At 37.9% G+C, this 22,336-nt stretch overlaps 1 protein-coding gene across 6 annotated transcripts in view; it reads right to left on the reverse strand.

The window, feature by feature from the left end:
• The window catches only part of elavl2 (ELAV like neuron-specific RNA binding protein 2), a 65,728-nt gene extending 43,594 nt beyond the window's left edge, over positions 1-22,134 (reverse strand). For 3 of the 6 annotated variants that reach the window (XM_060846668.1, XM_060846658.1, XM_060846685.1), the window contains exons 1-2: positions 17,515-17,586; positions 13,712-13,967 (exon numbers count right to left, since the gene is read on the reverse strand). In XM_060846668.1, coding sequence (XP_060702651.1) covers positions 13,712-13,967; positions 17,515-17,586 — 328 coding nt within the window. Of the gene's footprint in view, positions 1-13,711; positions 13,968-17,514; positions 17,587-22,110 lie in introns of those variants that run through there. The other 3 variants (XM_060846694.1, XM_060846704.1, XM_060846678.1) reach the window with 2 other exon arrangements.
• Positions 22,135-22,336: the final 202 nt, after the last annotated feature.

Raw genomic sequence — 22,336 nt, forward strand, 5'->3', positions numbered from 1 at the left:
ACTGAAAATAAAATGGGTACTTTCAGCAAAGCACAAGCAAATAGTGTAACCGGAAAATGTTTATTCCAGCCAATACATAGGGGCCTGAGCTTCTTATCTGGAAGAAAGATGGCTGAAACTGAACTAAAAAGGTAAAATCAAAATGGTAGCAAAGTGCCATTAGAGTGGAGATTCGAAAAATCTGAAATTAAGTTGTGTTGCGACAATTCAAGAATCTTAAAGATGGTTAACTTACTGCATCAAGAAATATTTCAAGTCTTGTATTTTAAATAACTTTCCAGCTTGCAGGTGATTCTGATATAATGCAATAGTTGCCTTCTCATGTGATCTCACTAAAATCACAACAGCTGTGCCATTTAAACTAATGGGGCCAGAATGACTTCATAGCCAATACAGGCAAGTTTGGATTCTATAAACAACAGACTTAAATTCTTCTATCACATTAAAGAAAGTAGTTTTTTGGTAGACACCTCAATTGCACAAGGAGGTAACAACAGCTAAAAAAAAAAGCCTTAAAACATGGCCCCAGAGAGAAACTATCCCAACCATCAGATAAGTTGAAGCTAAGCTTCTTGATGTCAACAGCTGATATGTCCAACTGGTTTGGGATCTAGTAAAGTCAGACCTCAAAACATATTTGAGTAAAAATAACCTGGTTACTCACTGTAGAAGTGTCTTTTTTTGGAAGGAGCACATCTGCTCACATTGAACATTTTCATGTTCAAAATAGAGGTACACTTTTACTCATGCATGCAATATAAAGTTTGAAAGAAAAAAGAACTCTACCTGTATTCTCGCAAAACTGCCAGCCTTGAAGTAGTAAACTTTCAGCCAAAAAGGTTAAAATTTCTCTAAAGTTTTGCATATTGAAATCCACCCAAACTGAAATTAGATTCAACACTGGAAAAAGTTTCAAGTAGTGTTGATGCTTTAAACTTAAAATTTTCAATTATTTTCCCCTCAAGACAGGTTGTGGAGTCATTCAATACATCAAATTAAGTATTCACACATTGAGGACACCCAAAAGTACGTCAAAATAAAGATTAAAAATCACAGCACCACGTTTAGTTCAACAAGTTTATTTGGAATCCCCAGATTTCGGAGTGCTGCTCCTTCATCGGGTGGTTGTGGTTCTGAAAGCAGGGCTTCCAGATAAACTCGCTGGACTAAATCCGGTGAGAGATTTTTAATTTTTTCCACCTCAGTCCAAACCTTCACCTCCAAATTATGTCAAGATAATACAAATGCAAACCATCCATAAGCAAAAGGCAGTTAGTTAACTGAACAAGGGTCCGCTTTCCCCCATAATTGGAGAAAAAGATTCTCCAAGTCACCAACAATACTAGAGTAAATTGTGTTGGATATAGCAACAGTCAAATTAAAACTGCTCAAACCAATCTTAATGAAACTACAGAAGAGGATTGGAAACAAAGATAAATCTCACAACAGCTACTACTCAGCGAGCAAAATAAGGGAATGTCAAAGCTCTTCATGTACAGGGCAAGCCTTCACCCACTGCCTGGAGCTATTAGAAGTGCTATATGATATTTTTGGGACAATTTGCAGTTTCAAGTGTTCTATCCAAAGAAAAATGCAAGGACTGTAAGCAGTTCTCCTCAAGTTGAAAAACCCTTCAAATTAGATTAGATTCCCTACAGCGTGGACATAGGTCCTTCGGCCCATCAAGTCCACACCGATCCTCTGAAGAGTAACCCACCCAGACCCATTTCCCTCTGACTAATGCACCTAACACTATGGGCAATTTAGCTTGGCCAATTCACCTAATCTGCACTGGGAGAACACAAACTCCACAGAGACTGCTGCCTGAGGCTGGAATCGAACCTGGGTCCTCGGTGCTGTCCCTTCAGCTGAAGGCTGAATTATAATACTGACTTGAATCACTCATTAACAAGGTTTTTGTAACTACAGAAGAACCTTCATTATCCAAAATTCAGATTATCGGATGATTGAGGTCCCAGAAAACGGTTACAAAGTGCATTTTATTTACCTGAAGTGAAGAACATGTGAAAACACTGGCAAAAACGAAGAAACACAAGCAGCTCAAGCATCAGAGACTGGATGTGTTGTGTGTCATGGTTGTAACAGACCTTTACATTATTGTACAGGTATTCCTGTCATTTTACTGGCCATTAATTTAAAATAGCCAAGAACGTAAATGCATGCGAGAGGCAGTGCTTCTGTCTTTCCATGGAGAGACTGAATTCCCAGAAACTGAAATGCTGTTGCGAGTGTAGCAGCTGTTCGGCACTTGGTTTAACGCTGCCTTCACCACTTCTTGCCAAATGATAACTACTGCTGCATTTTTAAAACGTTTTCTCGTGTTATCATTGTTTTATTTGTTCGTGTGAAATCTGTGTCCTCTTGCGCTCAATACATTATAGATTTAAATAAATTCTCCAGTAGAGCACAGCATTTGATAAACAAGGGAAGAAGCCATGCTTAAGGGAAAATTAGTTATCCAAAATTACCCAAATGAAATAGTGCCCACCCACCTTGGTCAGATAACAGAGGTTCCGCTGTATATGAACTCAATTGGCACTACTTTTGTTGAAGTGAGAAATGCTAAGCTAAGATGAAGCTAGTATTGACACACACCTTAGTTTTTGCTTTGTGAACCCTTCCCAGTTTGGCTGAAGAGCCATGTGATAGTTACCAATTCACAGACTAACGGTAGGATTTGAGCATGTTAGGATGAGTGTATATTGGAAAAGTGCCCTCTTTAAGATGTGATGCTAAGGCACATTCCAGCATACTATTAAATGAAATGTTCTGCAAGCACACCAAATTCAAAATGGACAGCAGTCTCATTAACTGTTTGTGGTGCCTTGCTACGCAGTTGGATTGCTCATAACTGCACTCCTAAAGTCAGTTGAAGTAGTACACAAAATCTACATGAAAAGTACCAAAAGAATGAGGATAGCCAACATTGTTCCTTTAAGGGGAATAGAGACAACCACGGTAAGTGAGCCTTACTTTGCCCACAACCAAAGTGTTGGAAAGGATAAGAAATAGGATTTACAATTATATCAAAAGGAATACGTTGATTAGGGATAGCCAACACCTTTTTGCGAAGGGTAGGTCATGCCTCACAAACCTTGAGATCTTTAAAATAGCGACCAAACAGGTGAATGAGGGACAAGCAGTTGATGTGGTGCATGTGGATTTCAATAAGGTGTTTGATAAGGTTCCCCCACGGTAGGCTATTGCACAAAATATGGGGACATGGGATTGAGGGCACTATTTAGCAGTTTGCAACAGAAATTGGCTACGTGAAAGACAACAGAGGGTGGCGATTGATGGGAAATATTCATCCTGACATTCAGTTACTCGTGGTATACTGCAAAGATCTTTTTGGGCCCTTCTGCAGTTTGAGATTTTTATAAACAACCTGGACGAGGACATAGGAGGGATTAGTAAATTTGCAAACGACACCAAGATCAGTACAGTGGTGGATAGTGCCGAAGGATGTTGTAGGTTAGAGGGACATAGATAAGCTGCAACGCTGAGCTGAGGGGTGGCAAATGAAGTTTAATGTGGAAAAGTGCAAGGTGATTCACTTTAGAAACAGTAACAGAAATGCATAGTACTGGGTAAATGTTCAGGTTCTTGGTAGTGTAGATGAACAGAGATCTGTGTTCATGTACATAGATCACTCAATGTTGCCACCCAAATTGATAGGGTTGTTAAGGCAACATACGGTGTGTTAGCTTTTATTAATAGAGAGATTGAGTTCCGGAGCCATGGTGTCATTTTGCAGCTTCAGAAAACTTTAGTATGCCACACTTCGACTATTGCATGCAGTCCTGGTCACTACGTTATAGGAAAGATGTGGAAGCGGTTCAGAGGAGATTTACTAGGGCGTTGCCTGATATGGAGGGAAGGTCTTAAAAGGAAAAGGTTCAAGGACTTGACACTGTTTAAGAGAAGGTTGAGGGGTGACTTAATTGAGACATACAAGATAACCAGAAGGTTAGATAGGGTGAACAGTGAGCCTTTTTCCTTGGATGGTGATGGCTAGCATGAGGGGCATAGCTTCAAATTGAGGGGTAATAGATGTAGGACAGATGTCAAATGTAGTTTCTATACTCAGTAGCGGAGACGTGGAACATCGCCTGCAACAGCCGTGGACTCGCAAACTTTATGGGCATTTAAATGGTCATTGGATAGGCATATGGATGAGAATGGAAAAAATGTAGGTTAGATGGGCTTCGGATTGTTTTCATAGGGTGCACAATATTGAGTGCTGAAGGGCCTGTACTGCACTGTAATGCTCTATGTTCTACAGAACTATGTCCCAGAAACACACTATTTGGAAGTGTTTGCCATTTGCCAACTACATTCTCTAGAAGTAGACAAACTATTTCAGGACACCAATAAGTCCAAGTCTAAAACAAACAACACTTCCCATTTTCAAGCAATTCCAAGTACATAATCATGGATCAAAATGCATAAAAGCTTTTAAGTCTAGACAAATCCTTACCTGCAGCACTCGTGCATAAACTGGGCCAATCTTGAAATCTAAGTTTAGTTTTAATTCATGCACCACCCCAGATTTTACTGAGTATCCCAGCGGTCCCACTTAATGCCTGAACATTTCAAGATACACCATCTTAAAACACTTAAAAATTGAACAGCATGAAAATAGACCTTTCAATTCAACCAGTTCATTCAGACCATAATCTTAAATCCATACTAGTCCCAGCTATCTATGCTTGGTCCATACCCCAGCAAAATTAATGTACTTAAATGTCTTAAAATGTTTTAATTGCATCCACATTCCTGTTTCTATGGAAGGTCATTCCACACACTAGCCACTTTAAACAAATTGGTAACCCCTCCACAAAATCCCTATCTATAAAGCTCTCTCCTGTCACTTAAAAATATGCTCCTGGTCTTTAAATCTCCCTGCTTCTTAGGATCATAGATGTGATAGTAATATTAAATATATTACACACTCTCCCCTACCAAAATTTACAACATTTTGGTATGTTAATGCACAATGAAAAACTAAAGTTCAAATTACTTAAAGAATGTAAGGTTATAATTAGTGATTCACTGCAAGATAGATATCAAAGTATTCCTAATCTTTAGTGTCAGAGTGCATTTTACCAGACTACTGTGTCATCATACCCTCTAAACTGCTAGAGTGTGACTGACAAACTTAAATATTTGACTTCTCGCCACGAAGATTTTCTTATCGAGGCAAACAGGTTAGGATCAGGAATGCAACATTTGTCTTTGCTGCAACCTTTCCTCAAGATGAGCCCTTCATAAGGGATTGAGTAAACTTTCTCTGCATTGCTTCAAATGTAATTAAGCCTCGTATCTAATGAACTCAAACAGGACTACTAATGCAGTTTCAATGCCCTTCCTAACAGTGGAAAAGCTGCATTTCACTCCCGTGTAATAATAACATCTAATTTACCTTAATCAGCTCCTATATCTACATATGAACTCAATACTCATACCAGAACACCTACATACAGCTGGTAACGCATTCCATGCATTATCCTCATCCCAACAGCCCTTTATTGCCTGACTGATAAATTCTCAGCCTTTAATATCCTCAACGTCTCCACCATAAAACAATTACTGATTCACAAGCCTCTACGAAATCCCTTTATTCTGAGAATGCGCCTTCTGGTCTTCTACCCTCTCAAAAAGGAGAAACCACCTTTCCATGTTATCAAGTCCCTTAAGAATCTTCTGTTTCAATAATGTCACCTCACTCTTGCTGTGTTCTAGCATGTACAGTTTTTGTATGTTCTATTCTCTTTGAAATAAAGGCCAACATTCCATTTACTTTGTGGATTCAAGTTTTCATATTTAAGAGGACTCCCAAATTTTCTGTAGTTCTTTTCTATTGAAGTAACATTCAGCTAGGAAAATAGGGAAAGTAGGCCATGCAACATCCCCTTGTACCTGCTCCTCTATTCAATATCATTGGTGATCTGTGGCCTAGCTCCATGTGCCTGCCTCAGGCACATATCCCTGATACCTCCAGTGAACCCTCAGGTAGCCAGTAACCTTATCAACCACTTTATGAAAAAAAATAGATTATATTCAAAGCTTCCCCTTCATCAATCCTGCTTGTTATCTACTCCAAGAATTTATGTAAATTTGTCAGACATTATTTCCTCTTCATGAAGTCACACGGAAGGTGCTTGATAGTACTATTTTTGAATGTCATTACATCATATATAATGGACGAACTTTCACAACAACGAACATTAAGCTAAAAGGTACACAGTTAGCTGTTCTTTTTCTTGCTTTGTTATTTAAAGGTGTTGCATTAGCAGTTTCCCTAATCCTCTGGGCTTTTCTAGAATCTAAAAATTTGTATCTGCAGAGTTTTTGCCCACAATCCTGACACAAAGCTGGTTCTCGTTTTTAAAAAAAAACACTTCCTTTTCTCAAGGATACTGCATCCTTGGTTTCCACATACTCAGTCCTTTCATCCAAGCCAAAGTTTGTAAGTATTGGAGATGTCAGCACTATGTACATTGATATACAGCCTTTCTAGTTACAAAGTGTTCATTTAACATTGATAGTCATGCTTGTTTTTGTAATGCAAACCTAACCAGTTAAATCCGAAAACTCTCTACACCTCCCCACAAGGTACAGCTTGGGGAAGAATCAATTCTAACCTCCTTTAATTATTATAAAGGAACGAGAAATAGCAGAGCTTGTGCCACAACAGAAGCACATCCAATTCCAGATCAAACGGTTGGATGTTCAAATCACATCTGTCTCATGGGCTTTACTGCATCCAAAGTTTATTGATTTCCTAGCAGTTCATTATAGGGGGCCGGTTAAAATTTAATCTTTTATCAAGAAAATTGCTATTTCTGCTCCTTCAGATCGACACAAATATCCAATGTCACATACTGGGCAGCAAGATGGCTCAGTGTTTGATATAGCTACCTCACAGCATCAGGGACCTAAGTTCGATTCCACCCTGAGCCACTGTCTGTGGAGTTTGCACTCTCCACATGTCCATGTGGGCTTCCACCAGGTGCTCCAGTTTCCTCCCATAGCTCAAAAGATGTGCAAGCTAGGTGGATTAGCCATGGGAAATACAGAGATGGGGTGGGTCACTCCAGTGGGACAAATGGCCTGCTTCCACACTCGGGATTCTGAAATGTTTCATGCAGATTGCTTCAAAAAAGTCCATCTTTTCATAAAGATTTAAAGAGTCTTCAGCTAAACTACTGAACCGTGCAACACAGGCTTTCAGCCAAACAGATTTTCCTGCTCCACTTTTCCAGCACCACTCCAATTTTGACTGAAATACCAACAGTCTATTCTTCTCACTTGTACAATTATTCAAAGCAAATTTGCAATGTTGCATGGTTGTCAAATTCTAAACATCTTTACACAGAACTTTCACGTTACAGGCCTCCATGAGAGAAACATTTCAAATTCAAATATCCACAGTATATGGCATGCAACTCAAATATCAGTGAACAGTTACATTGGCAACTGGACATTGGGCCCAATCAACTTGTTGCTTCGTGTCCTGATGATAGAATGTAGAGGCAAAAATCAACAGTTTCTAGTTTCACTTTACCACCAATCTTTTCAAATATCTAGGTATGGGCCTACTTTAAAACACAGCACTGCAGAAACAAAGTGCCACTTTAAGAAATAAAAGTTGCACGAAAAGCCTGATGCACATATGCTGCAAATCAATGTTCATAAAGAAAACATACTTTAACTCCTTTCAAGTGAAGGAAAATCTTGGTAATTATGCTTCAAGGAGACTTCTTTAAGCAAATTAAAAAAAGAGTCTAGGGCACTTTACATGTGAAGCTGAAGAACCAGACATTTGCTCAATGTCATTAAAACAAAAAATTGTACATAGATGCAACAGTAGTCACTAACCAAATCAAATCTTCTAAAATGGAAGTATTTTGAACGTTGCTTAACCTATGAAGGGCACTGGGATTAATTCCTGATTGCTCCACTTCCTCTTACAATTCACACGCAATGTCAAATCAGTATTGTCAACACTCACAGAGTGCCAATTAGGTACAATGTTGGTTTAATTGCAGGAGACAATGGTGGTAGAAGGCTGCTTCTCGGACTGGAGGCCTGTGACCAGCAGTATTCCAAAGGGATTGGTTGACCGGCCTCTCAGACCGAGAGATGTGCAGCATGGAAACAGACCCTTCAGTCCAACCTGTCCATGCCGACCAAATATCCCAACCCAATCTAGTCCCACCTGCCATATCCCTCCAACCCTTTCCTATTCATATACCCATCCAAATGCCTCAAATGTTGCAATTGTACCAGCCTCCACCGCATCCTTTGGAAGCTCATTCCATACACATACCACAAAAAAAAGTTGCCCCTTAGGTCTCTTTTATATCTTTCCCCTCTCACGCTAAACCTATGCCCTCTTGTTCTGGACACCCCAACCCCAGGGAAAAGACTGTCTATTTATCCTATCCATGCACCTCAATTTTGTTAAAACTGACTTTGATCAGTATAGAAGGCATGGTTAGTAAGTTTACGGACAATACCAAAATTGGTGGCATAGTAAACAGCGACAGTTTTTTTTTATTAGAAAGGGATCTTGAACAAATGGGTCAACAGGCAGAAAAATGGCAGATGTAGTCCGATCTGGATAAATGAAAGGTTTGCATTTTGGTACAACAAACAGATAGGATTTACAATTAACGGTCGGTCCTTGGCTAGTCTTGTAGAATCAGGGAAACCTAGGAGTTCAGGTATATAATTCTTTGAGGTTTGTGCCACAGACAGAGTGGTTAAAGAGGTATTTAGCATGCTTGCCCTCATTGTGCAGATCTTCCGTAAAGATCGGAAGTCACGTTGAGGTTGTACAGGACATTGAGGCCACTTCTGTTAGGGTATTAAGCTGGAGAGAGTCCATAAGAAAACTAGATTGTCCAAAAAAGGATTTTCTACTAAAAGGGATTTTCCAGGTATGGAATGTTGGAATCTTTTTCACTGGAGCATAAGCGATTGGTATGTCATCCTATACATTTAAAATCAGAGGAGTACTGACATGGTTAAATGGTAGGCTTATTTTCGCAAGGATGGGGGAGCTTTCTTTAAGAAAAAAAGGAGAGAGATTTAGCAAAAGACATGAGGGGCTGTTTTTTTCTCCACCCAAAAAGTTCATGTTTGGAATGAACTTCCTGAGGGAGGGATGGATGCGGGCAGTGACATTTAAAAGACTTGGATGAATACATGAATAGGAAAGGTTTGGAGGGATAGGGGCCAGAACCAGGCAGGTGGGACAAGATTAGTTTGGGATTATGGTCAGTGTAGACTGGTTGGACCAAAGGTTTCTGTGCTGTATAACTCCAACATAGCTAGTATCACCTGAGGAGCAGTCAGGCTGAGAAATAGTAACAAAGGTTGTGGGTTCAGTTGATCACAAATGGTACAAAGACAGGGAAAAAGAAACAATAAATATCAGCTATGCAGAGTCAGAAGAGATGGTGTCAAAAAGGAAAAAGAATGAAAGAGAAAAGCAATGCACAAGTTGAATCATGCATTGTAGCAATTAATATTTACTGTTATAAAAAGAAAAATGACAATTTAAGCCTCCTCTTGCCCCTCCCCCATGAAAAAAATGCACAACCAGAACAAACAGGACAAAATAATGATAACAGGAAACTGCACCACGAGGGCATCCTGGTTTTAGGCTCTACAGATACAAAGGTCTGCAATGCATACCTGGCAGGTGTGGAAAGGTTTATGTCAAGGCAGCACAGGCTTAAATAGCTAAAATTTAAATAGGAATGACATGATATTGAAAATTCACTTAAAATGGTCTGCAAAGTATTAAGATTGAGCTAAGTATACTAACAGTACAAACCATTAATCCTGTCCCCTTAACTTGTTGAATCTATTAAAAAAAGTCAAACATTAAAACTGTGCCTCATTAAAAAAAGTGCACAAATGACAATACTTGGAATTGCAGCTTATAAAAACAGGAATGCTAAGACTTCAGAAACAGAAATTAGATCACAATCCAGCAGGTGTAAATTTAACAGCATAAGTCATACAGCATGGAAACAGACTGTTCTGTCCAACCAGCCCATGCAAACCATAATTACAAACTAGACTAGCCCCACCTGCCTGCACTTGGCCCATATCCCTTCAAAACATTTCCCATTCATGTACTTATCTAAATGTCTTCTGCATGATTTATTATAGGCACATCCACTACTTCCTCAAACTTCATTCCATATATGTTAAAAAAAAAATTGCCTCATGTCTAAACGTCTCTCTTCTCATCTTAAAAATATGCCCAAGTCTTGAAATTTCTCATCCTGGGGAGAAAAAAACCCACTTTTTCTATCCTCATTTTATAAACTTCTATAGGGTCACCTTGCATCCTCCCCTCCAGTGAAAAAAAAAAGTCCCAGCCTATCCAGCCTCCTTACAACTCAAACCCTCCATTCCAAGCAATATCCTGTTAAATCTCTTCTGAACACTCCAGCTTGATAGGGCAACCAGAACTGGAACAGAGTACTCCAGGAGAGGTTCATCAACATCCTGTACAACCTCAACATGACATCCCAGCTCCTCTACTCAGAGTGAGCAATGAAGGCAAGCATGCTAAATGCCCTAATTACATACCTGAACTCCTAGGTCTCTGTTCTACAACACCCTAGGCCCTACTTTTAATTCTACAAGTTTTGCCCTGTATCACCAAAATGTAATATCTCTCATTCTTCCAAATTAAACTCCATTTGCCATTCTTCAGCACATTAATCCAATTGATTAAGCTATTTGTACTCAAATAATCCCCTTTACTGCCCACTACACCAATTCTGGTATCACCCACAAATTTACTAACCATGTGCTATTTTCTCATCTAATTCACTTGTAAATTAGAAACAGAAGTGGACCAGCACTGATCCCTGTGGAAAACCACTGGTCACAGGTTTCCAGTCAGAAAAACAACTCCCCCACAATCAGTCTCCTATTAAACCAATTTTGCATCCAATTGGCAAGCTCACCCCCAATCCATTGGAATCTAACTTTACTACATTAGTTTACCATGTGGAACCTTGCCAAAGGCTTTACTGAAGTCCAAGTAAACAATATCTACCACTCTACCCTCAATCTTCTTCAAAAAACTCAAACAAGTTTCAGATATTTCCCTCACAGAAAACCATGCTGACTATCCCCAATTATTCCTTGCCTCTTCAAATGCATATTTTTCAGGACCAAAGTCATACTCCGAAGTCTATAGGTCCCAGGCTGCTTCTTAAATCCCTTCAACAAAGGCACATTAAGCAGCTCATGCATATTAATAGGCAAATCAAATACTTTGTTCAGGGGCCCCACAATTCCACCCCCCACCCCCCCCCCCAACTCCCCTCAAAATCCTGGGATACACTAGATCAGATCCTGGAGATTTTTCCACATTTTCTAATGACCTCCAAGGCAAATGAGGAACAGTAATAGGATCTAGATGGCGCTCACAAAAAGAAATTACAAAGTGGCGTGAGACAAGTTCATAAGTTGACAAGACAAAGGTGGAGTATAAAACCAGGAAGTTATGCTCAAATTTGTCTGAAAAAGTTCAATGATTAGGATTCTGCTAGGGTAACATACCTAAAAATAGACTCATGCTTTGGAATGGATGCGAAAGAGTTTTACTTGAATAGTACTAAGGATGAGAAACTTTAGCTAAAGGAGCTCTTGACCCTGGAACCTCATTCCAATATTCTCACTTGCTGGGGAAGCCAAACAACTGAGGCAGTCAGCTCAAATTGCTGTGCCATAACTGTAGCCCAACAGCCTGCTCCAACAAAATAAATATTGGTCCTTCTGAAGCGGGGGAAAGAGACATAAAAGCTGAAAATATGAGTTGTTGGAAAAGCACAGCAGGTCAGGCAGCATCCCAGGAGCAGGAGGATTGACGTTTCGGGCATGAGCCCTTCTTCAGGAATTCCAGAAGAATTCCATGCCTGAAACATCAATTCTCCTGCTCCTGGGATGCTGCCTGACCTGCTGTGCTTTTCCAGCAACACACTTTCAGCTCTAATCTCCAGCATCTGCAGTCCTCACTTTCTCCTAGAAGAGGCATAAAAACTTTATTCACAATAGAAGTGAATTACTAGACAGTAACCTGACAGCCTTGCGTGAGAAAATTAGTGTAATTAGAGAAGTACTAGAGAAACTGAACAGCCTAAAATCCATATCTACATTCTAATATTTGAGATAGGTGTGCTGGTTTTCCAGAACAATTCCAGTTGTGTGCAAGCTCGCAAATGTAGCGATATTAAAGAAAAGGAGAGAAAAGGAAAAGTAGGCCTCCAGCAGTTGAGCAAGTGCTGAAATAAAAAAGGAAATATTAATACATAAATGTCAACATGGTTTTGTGAAAGTGACCAAGTTGATGACAAAGATTAGCCCTGATCATATTAAATGGCAAGAACGGAACTATGCTCTGCTGACAAACTCAGGTACTTTGCTCAAGATGCACTGCATAAATCTACAAATCCAGATGGCCCCAAGGTCAATATCCGCAGCTGGTTTTGCCGATAATTGCGAACAAGTATCAGTTGAATTACTTCCATTCCTAGAAACAATTATCAATTTAGTTGACATTTACTTCACATCATGTGAAATCACAAGAATTTAAATCTTTTGAAATGGCTCCATTATAGGCTCCAAACAACAAAGAATGAAAGGCTACTCGTTAGAGCTTTAAAATCCAAAAGATTTTGATAGCGTTGATATAGAATGCATTTCTATTTGAAGACGATAACTAGGACCAATTAATATAACAATCACCAGTAAAGCAAATGGAAATATGCATTAGAATACTGTACTTCCTGTCACAGGAACACATGATCAGAACAGGTTACGTTTTAAAGGAAACAAAATAAGAGAAAGGAGTATCCTGCAGGCTGCTAGGGGGTAATTAATGTTAGAGACAGCACACTTAGGACATAAAGCAACCAGATCTACCTTACCAAATGGCCTATTCCTGTGCTTAATGTTTTATGTTATGCTCTCAGAAAAGAGAAAGCAATGGGAAGATTTAATAGGGGACAAACTAAGGGTTTAGACAGTGAATAGTGGAAAAAAAACTTTCCCATTGGCATACAGGCTGGTCGTCAAAAAGATACATAATAAGTGACGAGAATCAAATGCAACTTGAGAGAAGACACACTGCATGGCGTTAACCAGACTGTACTTTAGAGAAAGGAAATAGAAATTTGCCAAAGGCTAATTAAATATTTTAGTTAATTTCAGGGTTTTGAGAAATGATAGTTGAAAGAATTAATTGGATAGCTCTTTTAAACAGATAGTTTCCATCACTGTAGGACTCAACCTGTGATTTTTGACATCAGCATGCAATAACTCTACAATAATAGCTCTACAGGCAATAGTATAACTATCCTATTGTAAGCAACTGTAATCGTAAATTGTTACAACAAGTTAAAAAGCAACATAGAAATGAATTTTTTTTTAAATGGAAGAACCACCACTATGTGCCAAAGGGCCTCTCTCTGTACTATGACTCTGATAAAATAACTGGCAAGTAGCATCAAGAGCCTCAGGCTAGTATGCACCCGAATAGGAGACATTGCTGCAGAAAGAAAAGCCCGCAAACATTGTACAAGTATATGGTTATTAACAAGCAGCTACAACGCTGAAGCAAACAGAACAAAAACTCTCAAGTGAGAGATACCTGTTATTTTGTCCCGTACAAGTTTGCAGGATTCTATTTCACCAATGCTGCCAAACAGGCTTTTCAGCTCTTCTTGTGTCATGTTTTGAGGCAAGTAGTTGACTATCAAGTTGGTTTTGCTGTCCTCTGGCATGGTGTTACTGTCAACAGGTGATGAGCAGTTGTTTGTGCCAGTGTTGGTGTTTGAAGGACCATTTGTTGTATTATTACAAGTTGGACCATTTGACAGTTGTGTTTCCATGGCAGCAATTACCTGCTATAAAAAGATAAATAAACTGTTACTCCTTTGAATTCTTTTACAACTCATTGAACATAGCCACAAGACTAATTAGGCTTTCTCAGAAATGGCAACATGACATTCAAACATTTTAGGAAAGTTACAATTTAAGCCCCAAACTTGCAGGCTAATAGAGCTTTGAAAAGCTGGAGAAAGATAGTGACATATTCATCTACACTTTGGGAAAATTGGCTGTAATTCAACATGTATCGAATGTTAAATCCATTCCTTATTCAATTTTAAAACAAATAGGTTCCCAAAAGTTCAATTTAAAATTCAATCCACATCAGAGGTAATAGTGTAGAAATAAAAGTAAATAAGATTTGATAATGATATAGTAAGTTGTATTGCCCAAGTCATCTATACTGGGCCATAAATTTGCACCACCTTTGTCATCTCCATCCTGGCTATTCAATCTAGCAGGCCAGTCAATTGTGCAGATGAGGGCAAGTTTAAAAGAAACAAGTCAAATAAAAAGCGAACGGCGAAAAAAATGAAGTGAATCAATCTGCCGTTCGACAAAAAGCAGAATTTTCTCACTGGTGAGAAATAAACTCACATGGAGCAAAGAAATTGGGATGCTCAGTTTGAAAAAAGCTGGTGAGCAGATACCAAAATAAAATCAAAAATGCATTATTCAACTTTATCTCAAGGAAGATATGCCATCTCTGTACACAACGAAAATGTTTTTGGGACTGAAAGACCATTCATTTTTGAAACATTGCTCCCTGATGAATAACTTTAGCAGAGTTATGGATCAGATTACAGTAAACTTCTTGTAATCAAGTCTTTAAGCATTTATGACCCAATTAACCTGTAAGTCAGTGTGGAACATAACTTGAACTTTTGGCATGTTGAAAGCAATAAGTACAATACAAGAATGCAACAAGCAAAATGTCAAAGTTACATATTTATAAAATGTAATAACTTTACAATTCTGTAACTTGAGTTTACTATTTAGGGGCTACCAAGCTTAACTTATCAAATAGCAAGAAACTTGTGTCCTGTAGCTATTATCTCACTGTTAAAACAGCTTCACAGTGAAGCTTCCAACTCTTCAGTTATTTAAAATTAGTTTGCGATTTGTGTTTCAACTATACTGCAGGATCACAAACCATTAGACATTTACATCCACAGCTACCAGACCAATGCCATCTGGTGGCAAAGCACTGCTGCTTGCTTTGTTGCAGACTATGAACAGTATTTTGATGACAAACTGCCATTAATAAAAATATTTAATGACAATGATTGGCTGAAAACCAACTGGGATGTGCATAATGATCACAATAGCATTTACAAGCTGTATGCCAACTGTCTATTTTGAAGTCAATGTTAATTCAGCATACTGCACACATCAAGCTAAACTAGGAAAAACCATTTACTTCTAGTAATCTGCACCAGAGTTCCAAGGTAAACCAGAGATCATTTCAATTTCCTTAAAGTAATTTCCATTGATTAGGACAAAAACCATTAGCTGGTGATAAATTTAGAAACATCTCAAAGCACAAAATTAAATTCTTTATGCTTGGTACCTTTTAGTGGATATTTTCATCCACCATATCCAGTAAGCTAACTCTGCTGAGCAGAAAACAGATTTGCCAGTTCATCTTTAGTCTGGTAATATCATCTCTTGCCCCTCTCCTTCTGCAGTTAGCCTTACCCCACTCCTAAAAGGCCTTTTTCTAAGTTGAATTAAGACTTTATCCTTAAAGCACACTAGACAAATTACAACTTGAAAGCAAACTCTCAGTCACGCTTGGTACAGATCAGGGAGTTATAAAATTTCTCTATCGAAGATATACATTGAGGAGGATGGGGGGTGGGGGGGGGGGGGGGGGGAGAGAAATGAAACAGAGGGGTAGGGACAGGTTGGTTCAACTCAGTTCAATACACAAGCTCACAAGAAGCTCTCAATCATTGACCCTTCATTTCTTCCTGTCCAATTCATATACTTTGCTATCAGATGGATGTAGACACATTAATGTTTCAGACACAGGGAAACAGTTATCAATTGTCTGTACTTGCAGACAAGCAGGCTCTGCACACAAACCACTGCAATCACTCAATTGCAAAAAAATGGAAATGATTTGCCTTTTCTGGTAAATGTAGCTTCTTGACTTCAAATACTTAAATTTGTTCAACTTGCCTCTTTGGGCTGTCATTCGCTGTGGAAAACTTCTTTAAGCAGCATTCCAAACTAACATTTAGAAATCAAATTGTGCATTTCAGATACTAGATGCGTACACCATCTAATCTTCACCATTCTATTTCTCCTTTGAGCTTATGCCAGCTGTATCACTGCACTGAATGTTCTGCAAAACGCAGCATCAATACAGAACACTAAATAGGGCAGTCTTGAAATAAGCAGGAAATATGCAGTTAAACAAAACTGAGCACCTGCTACATGTTCCGATAAGGACCCTTACAGAAAACAGGAGTAGGGGTGTGACAGTGACAATGCTGAGCTCAGAAAGAAGTTGGTATTCCAAAACTGGTTCAGCCTAGCAGTCGGATACAATAACTTTAGAACCAAGGTTAAGGGAGGGGGCAGAATAATCTAATAAGAACTTCAAGTATTTTACATTTTGGTAGTTTCACACAAGTATTCTGTTCAAGCACAAATGCCAAGTTCACAGTACACCAGCCAAGTTAGCATTTAAACAATGAAAATTCTGTTCAATGAGTATCCCTATACTGCACAAAAGATTTGTTTAAAAATAAGTTTGAGGCTTGGCTTTCAAACAATAGAAAAATAAAAAAATCAGCGCAACACCATTAGCTATTTTGGGGATAGTCCTTATAGTTATAAATGCTTGCTATCTCAGAATTAGAAGAGAAAAGAATGAATTATCAAAACAAGTGTAGAGCACTTGTAAGAAAGGAACAAGCTCAGCATTTTTTGCAAAGTTTTGTCCAAGTATTTTAAGTTATCTGTAATGACAGGTCTATCATCAATTTACATTTGCATGCGGAAATATACAGTTAGGTCAGAATTCCAAGTGAATGCAACTGTTCACTATGCACTTTGCAGAGCAATGACTTTCTATCCAACAGGCATTTTCTCTTTTTGATAGGGATCACTATACATCATGCAAGTAAATTTGCAATTGAGCCACCACATACACCGAATCTTACAATTCAGATTTAGTGGATATGAGGGACAAAAGGGGTGGATCAATTGGTATTAGGATGAAATTTTCCACTCGGATGCCATTTACAGAGGGTAATAGCTGTTAAAACACGTGCACCACTACAGCAGACATAATACAACAAATCCACTTTCAGTAAATACTTTTATATACAAGCTTTATTAGACCATACCAAAAATAATTGCATTGGCTTCACTTAAGGTTATTTTTTGTAGATAAAGACTTGCTGTTTCAAAAGAACCAAGTATTTCTGAACCAATTTCATTTTTACAAGGGTACAGAACCTATAATATGCATTTTATAGGTTTTTGGTATGGCCTCGAAAAGAAAAAAGAAAACTTAAGTCACTACTGAATTTAAAGAAAAGTCCCACAGACCCCAGTCCAAGGCTCTGCAGCCCACGAACCACTTCTAAGCAGAGTAGCCACATCACACAGTCTGACTGCCATGTTAGTTTGGAGTTGCCGTCTGCAATATGGACACAAAAGAGTACCGTATGTTAGATTAACAATATAATGCAACAAATCAGTTTACAATGCCTTATGTATATTCAGAGCATGTCCATGCAGTTTGAGCTCAACAATGAGGCAATTCCAACCTAATCTTGTTAGAAAATAATTAAATATGGATGACAATTCTCCATGCATAAAAATTAGTGTAATGAATTGGCTATTGGAAGTGATGGGATATTGTCAGATGTGGAAGATTGACAAAATTGCAGACAGATTCTGCAATTTTTGAAATCAATATATTGAGAACTACATATAAAATAGTAAGCCCAATATTCTACTTCCACTCAGACAAGCCAGCTTGGGGGATGCAGAAGCAGATTTCAGCCATGTCTAAATCAGAAGTGTCTAAATGCAAAGATATTTACACATGCTGCAAAGTTTTAATTCAGGTTGGACTCAAGTAGACTTTTTCCTAAACGAAAGGCTTTCCGCATTTTATCATGCATAAGACCATCTGATTTTTAAATTTAAAACTAGAAAATGTTTCAGATCCGCAGGGTTCAAAAACTGGAACCCAGTGAATCTCTAGAATACAGCTAGAAAGCAGGAGCTCTCCTCTTCTCACATACCAACTAGACACTGTCATATTTGGAAACAATCGATGACCAAATTAATTAAAATCAAGCTAATTTGTTGTGCGAACCGTTCGTTACATTTTCATATCAACACTAACCACTCCACACTTGGTAGCCTTTCAAAAAATTTCAAATTGAGACGATTTGTTTAAAATCCAGGTTACACCTTAACTTCAAAAGTTCACAACTAAAGCTCAGTTATTCAGTGTAACGTACTAAACATTTGGAATTGTTCAGAATTTCAAAATACATTGTGCTATCAAGCAATAGTTCATGAACTTAATTAAAATTACGTGATTAATTACTGATTTAGACAGTCACACTGAACATAGCTAAAAGGCAACTTTGTATTATCCCAAACATGCTCATATTCTTCACTACACTGAAGAGGCTATACAAGGTTGTGACTTTAACATCACAAAGCATATATACGCATTTTCAATAAGCAAACAAGCATTCAAGAATTTAGCCCATCTACCATTAAACTCAGGTGACAATAGATCACCACTGCACAACTTTTGCTTGTGATTCTGATGAGTGCCCAAGTAATGGACACCTAAAAATACTTAAGGGTTACAGTGCAGATACCAGTTTGGACCATTTGATTCAACACAAGTGAGCAGAAACAAACACTTTTCTGCACACTTTAAACTCATTACCAATTAGTTCAATAAAGAGGCACCATTTATTTAAAAGTAAAGGGTTTCTTTTGATCAATGCTCAGAAACCCTGATGAGGATGTGCTATGTGCAAATTCCTGAAATTAACCAAAAAAGACATTGGAGTTTCCAAAGACCTAAACAAGCAGATTTTTTTCGGGGGGTGGGGGGTAAATCAGCCTCAACACTTTGAACTTCACGCTATTAAATTTTTTAGTAAATCATTTCAATCCATTTTATCCTAGGATTTACAATTTAAGACCGGGTGCATCATGCACAATTCAATATAGCACTGAAACCTTCACAAGGCAAATAGTCAAATAATCCTCAAATGTCATCCTTCAACTAAATAGTTTTAGGATGTAAAATAGAAAGCATTTGAGCAGTTAAATTCTAATGTTGGACATACCCATAAAATACAAAACTTCAGTGTGTGGCAGGGGGAATGAATTTTAAAAAAGTGCCCAAGAATGCTTACTGGGTGCCACATTATATAGAATTTATAAAACCAAATGAATTGGCAAGAATCTGGCAGGAAGAACAAACAGATTTAAACTCCGACAATTGAGTCCTACAGCTCAGAGGGATCTCTGCCCTTGCACATGCAATCAAATATGCAGGAACATCAAGTGGTGAGGATACTAAATGCAATGGAAAAATATTGAGTATTGGGAGAGGTCTTGCTACGACTTTAGAGTATTGTTGAATCTGCACAATACCATATAAAGTTAGTCTTCAAGGACAATACAAGGAAGCAATTAAGAGAAAGTTTCCTGGATAAGAGGTCATTTTACAAAAAACGTACAGGTTGGGTCATTGAAGTTTACAGGAATGGAAAGGCTAAATTATTTAAAATAGATTGTCAAGCTTGACAATATACAGAGGAAATTTAGAAATATGAAAGTTTTAAATTAAAGGCTCTCTAACCAAGAACAGCAAAGTTTTAATCCCTCTCCTCCCATACAAAGCTATTGCAGCACCACACCGCCAGCAAGACAGAACTTCCAAATTACTTAAAATCATTCCTGGTTCTGTGGTCCCAACCATAGATTCAAAATGGAGACATCTGACCACTTGCTCCACCCAATTACATGGACCAAGCTTTAACTGGTGAGAAAGAAAAAAAAATATACCAGACAAAAATTCTGATTTCAAAGTCAGGAAAGCAAACATTATTAAACAAGTTTAGGGGGGAATTGGGGTGGAGTAAGGAAACTGAAAGTTGAGAAGACTACATCAAAACCTCCCCAAACAACATTGTGCATTTTGGATAAGATTTGGCCAGTTTAAAAAAAAAAATCAACCTTTACACAAAGGTTAAATAAAATGAATTATGGCTTATGACAAATGCCACACTTTAATGGAACAAATGGACCTGAAAGCAAGTCACCTATTTCAACCAGTTAGTTTGATTTAATTATCCATCCTGAAGTGTCAGTAAATACATTCTACAGGTTGATAATTTTATTGATTAGATGTCAGCACCACTAGATATCTAAAAAATAAAATTTGTAATGCAATTCGTTTTCACATTGCACCAGGAAATTTCCCCACTATCTGTACAGGAGTTAGCTGCTTAGCCCTTGCTCCACTAGGTACAGATTTCAGTTGAGGGTTATTAGTCCGAAAAGTTACCACCAGCATTATTACATTTGCCGGCAGGATTTAAAAAATCAATTCACAATTGCATACAACTTGAAATGGCTATGATATTGACAGGGCATTGACAAGTTTGACTACTAGCCCTGAAATGAATTGTTTCGTGAATGAAGAAAATTTTTCATCTATTACATTCACAATAATTCAAGCATGAAAAAGAATTTTAATCAAGCTCCTTCATACATGTTTCATTATGTCCTGTTCAGAACTAAAAAGGAGACTTGGCTTCAGGAATTTAGAAACCAAATAACCATCCTTAGCAATTTTCTAATTTACTGTCCAGAACCATTTCCTCAGTTACATGGCTACAAACACTAACAACATGTTCCAACTTCAAAATTGTACAAATAAATGTTAAACTAAAGAATTTTAAGTACACCACTACACCCATATTTTGCTTTTGTCTCATCATCTTGCCATGCAGATAGGTAACCAAATACCCAAAATATCTTTATTTAATCAATAATGCAGTTAGCCACATCTGACTGTAGCACAATTTGTTGGAATATTGTTGCTTGTAAACCTTGAACAATACTGGAGAAACTCATTAAAATAGGTTGTACTCAAGATACTTTTCCTTGTTATTTGATCAAATTAATTCATCTTTAAATCAACATACCTTAACAGCAAATGACAACAAACATATGAAATCTCAAACCTGGTCACAATATGTAGGAACTTGGGAGATGTTCTCCAACCCTCTACTTTACACTTACACCTCTTCCATCTTACCCCATTTCCATACACTCAGTGCAATTTCTGGGTCCACTCCATTAAAAGTCTAATGAGAGATTTCAATTATAATTCATACTGAGCACCAGTTTGTTTTCCTCCCAATTAGCTTAGCTGCAATGTTTCACAATGAAAAAACGTTAGCTGCTTGTAGTCACAGTTTTGCACTTGCTACAGTCTCCAAAGCAATCAGTTTAAAATAGACTACCACTCAACTATTGAGAAAAAAAACTGACTTTTTCCAAAAAAAATGCTCTAGAAATCCCTGTAACCAATCCAAAAGACTGCAAAGACAAAGTATTTAACTCTAAAAGCAGCATGCATCACAACTGCCCTCCTTCTCAAACCCAGAGGTCCATTATGGACAATTATATATTTTATCTGACTAGCTCAGTCAATTTTCTGGTAAAAAACAAACATCCATTTTTCCCAAAACGGTGCTACAGTTGGGACCCATATTCAAATGATTAGTTATATAAAAAGTGGCACATGTGGCACTGATGAGACGACAAGCCTCCAAAATATTGCCAATGAACAACTTGAGTGGGATGTCAGGATCAACTGCAAAGAAAAGGACGACTTTGAAGCAATGCTCCAAACTCTATTTAACCAATAACCCATTTTGGGCAATGCAGAACAAAGTTCTTAGTCAGATGTGGTTCACTGTCAAGGACTAAATTATTGATTTAAACATAGAATTGATAATGCCAAAGCTTGCAAACTTTAACATGTAAATTTACATGTTAACAAAAGCAACTTTACAACCTATTCAGTTTTCAAGCACTTGCACTAGAAAACAATAATAAAAACTAACAAGAAACCTCCTCTGTATCAACTCTCAAGACTATCTCAAATTGTTTAAAAACACTAAATTTCTTTGAACAATTCCACAGTTCAAGATTAGTCAACAAATTAAGCCACTGGACAAGTTTGTCAAGCGGAGGTATTAGTTTTGACAGACAAAATTCAACTTTACCACAAAACAGCATCACCACACCCAAAATAGATTACACTAAATCTAGGATTCATCAACACAAGTCCCTCTTAAAACCAGAATGGATG

Source organism: Hemiscyllium ocellatum, chromosome 2 (assembly GCF_020745735.1).
Source record: "Hemiscyllium ocellatum isolate sHemOce1 chromosome 2, sHemOce1.pat.X.cur, whole genome shotgun sequence".
NCBI lineage: Eukaryota > Metazoa > Chordata > Chondrichthyes > Orectolobiformes > Hemiscylliidae > Hemiscyllium > Hemiscyllium ocellatum.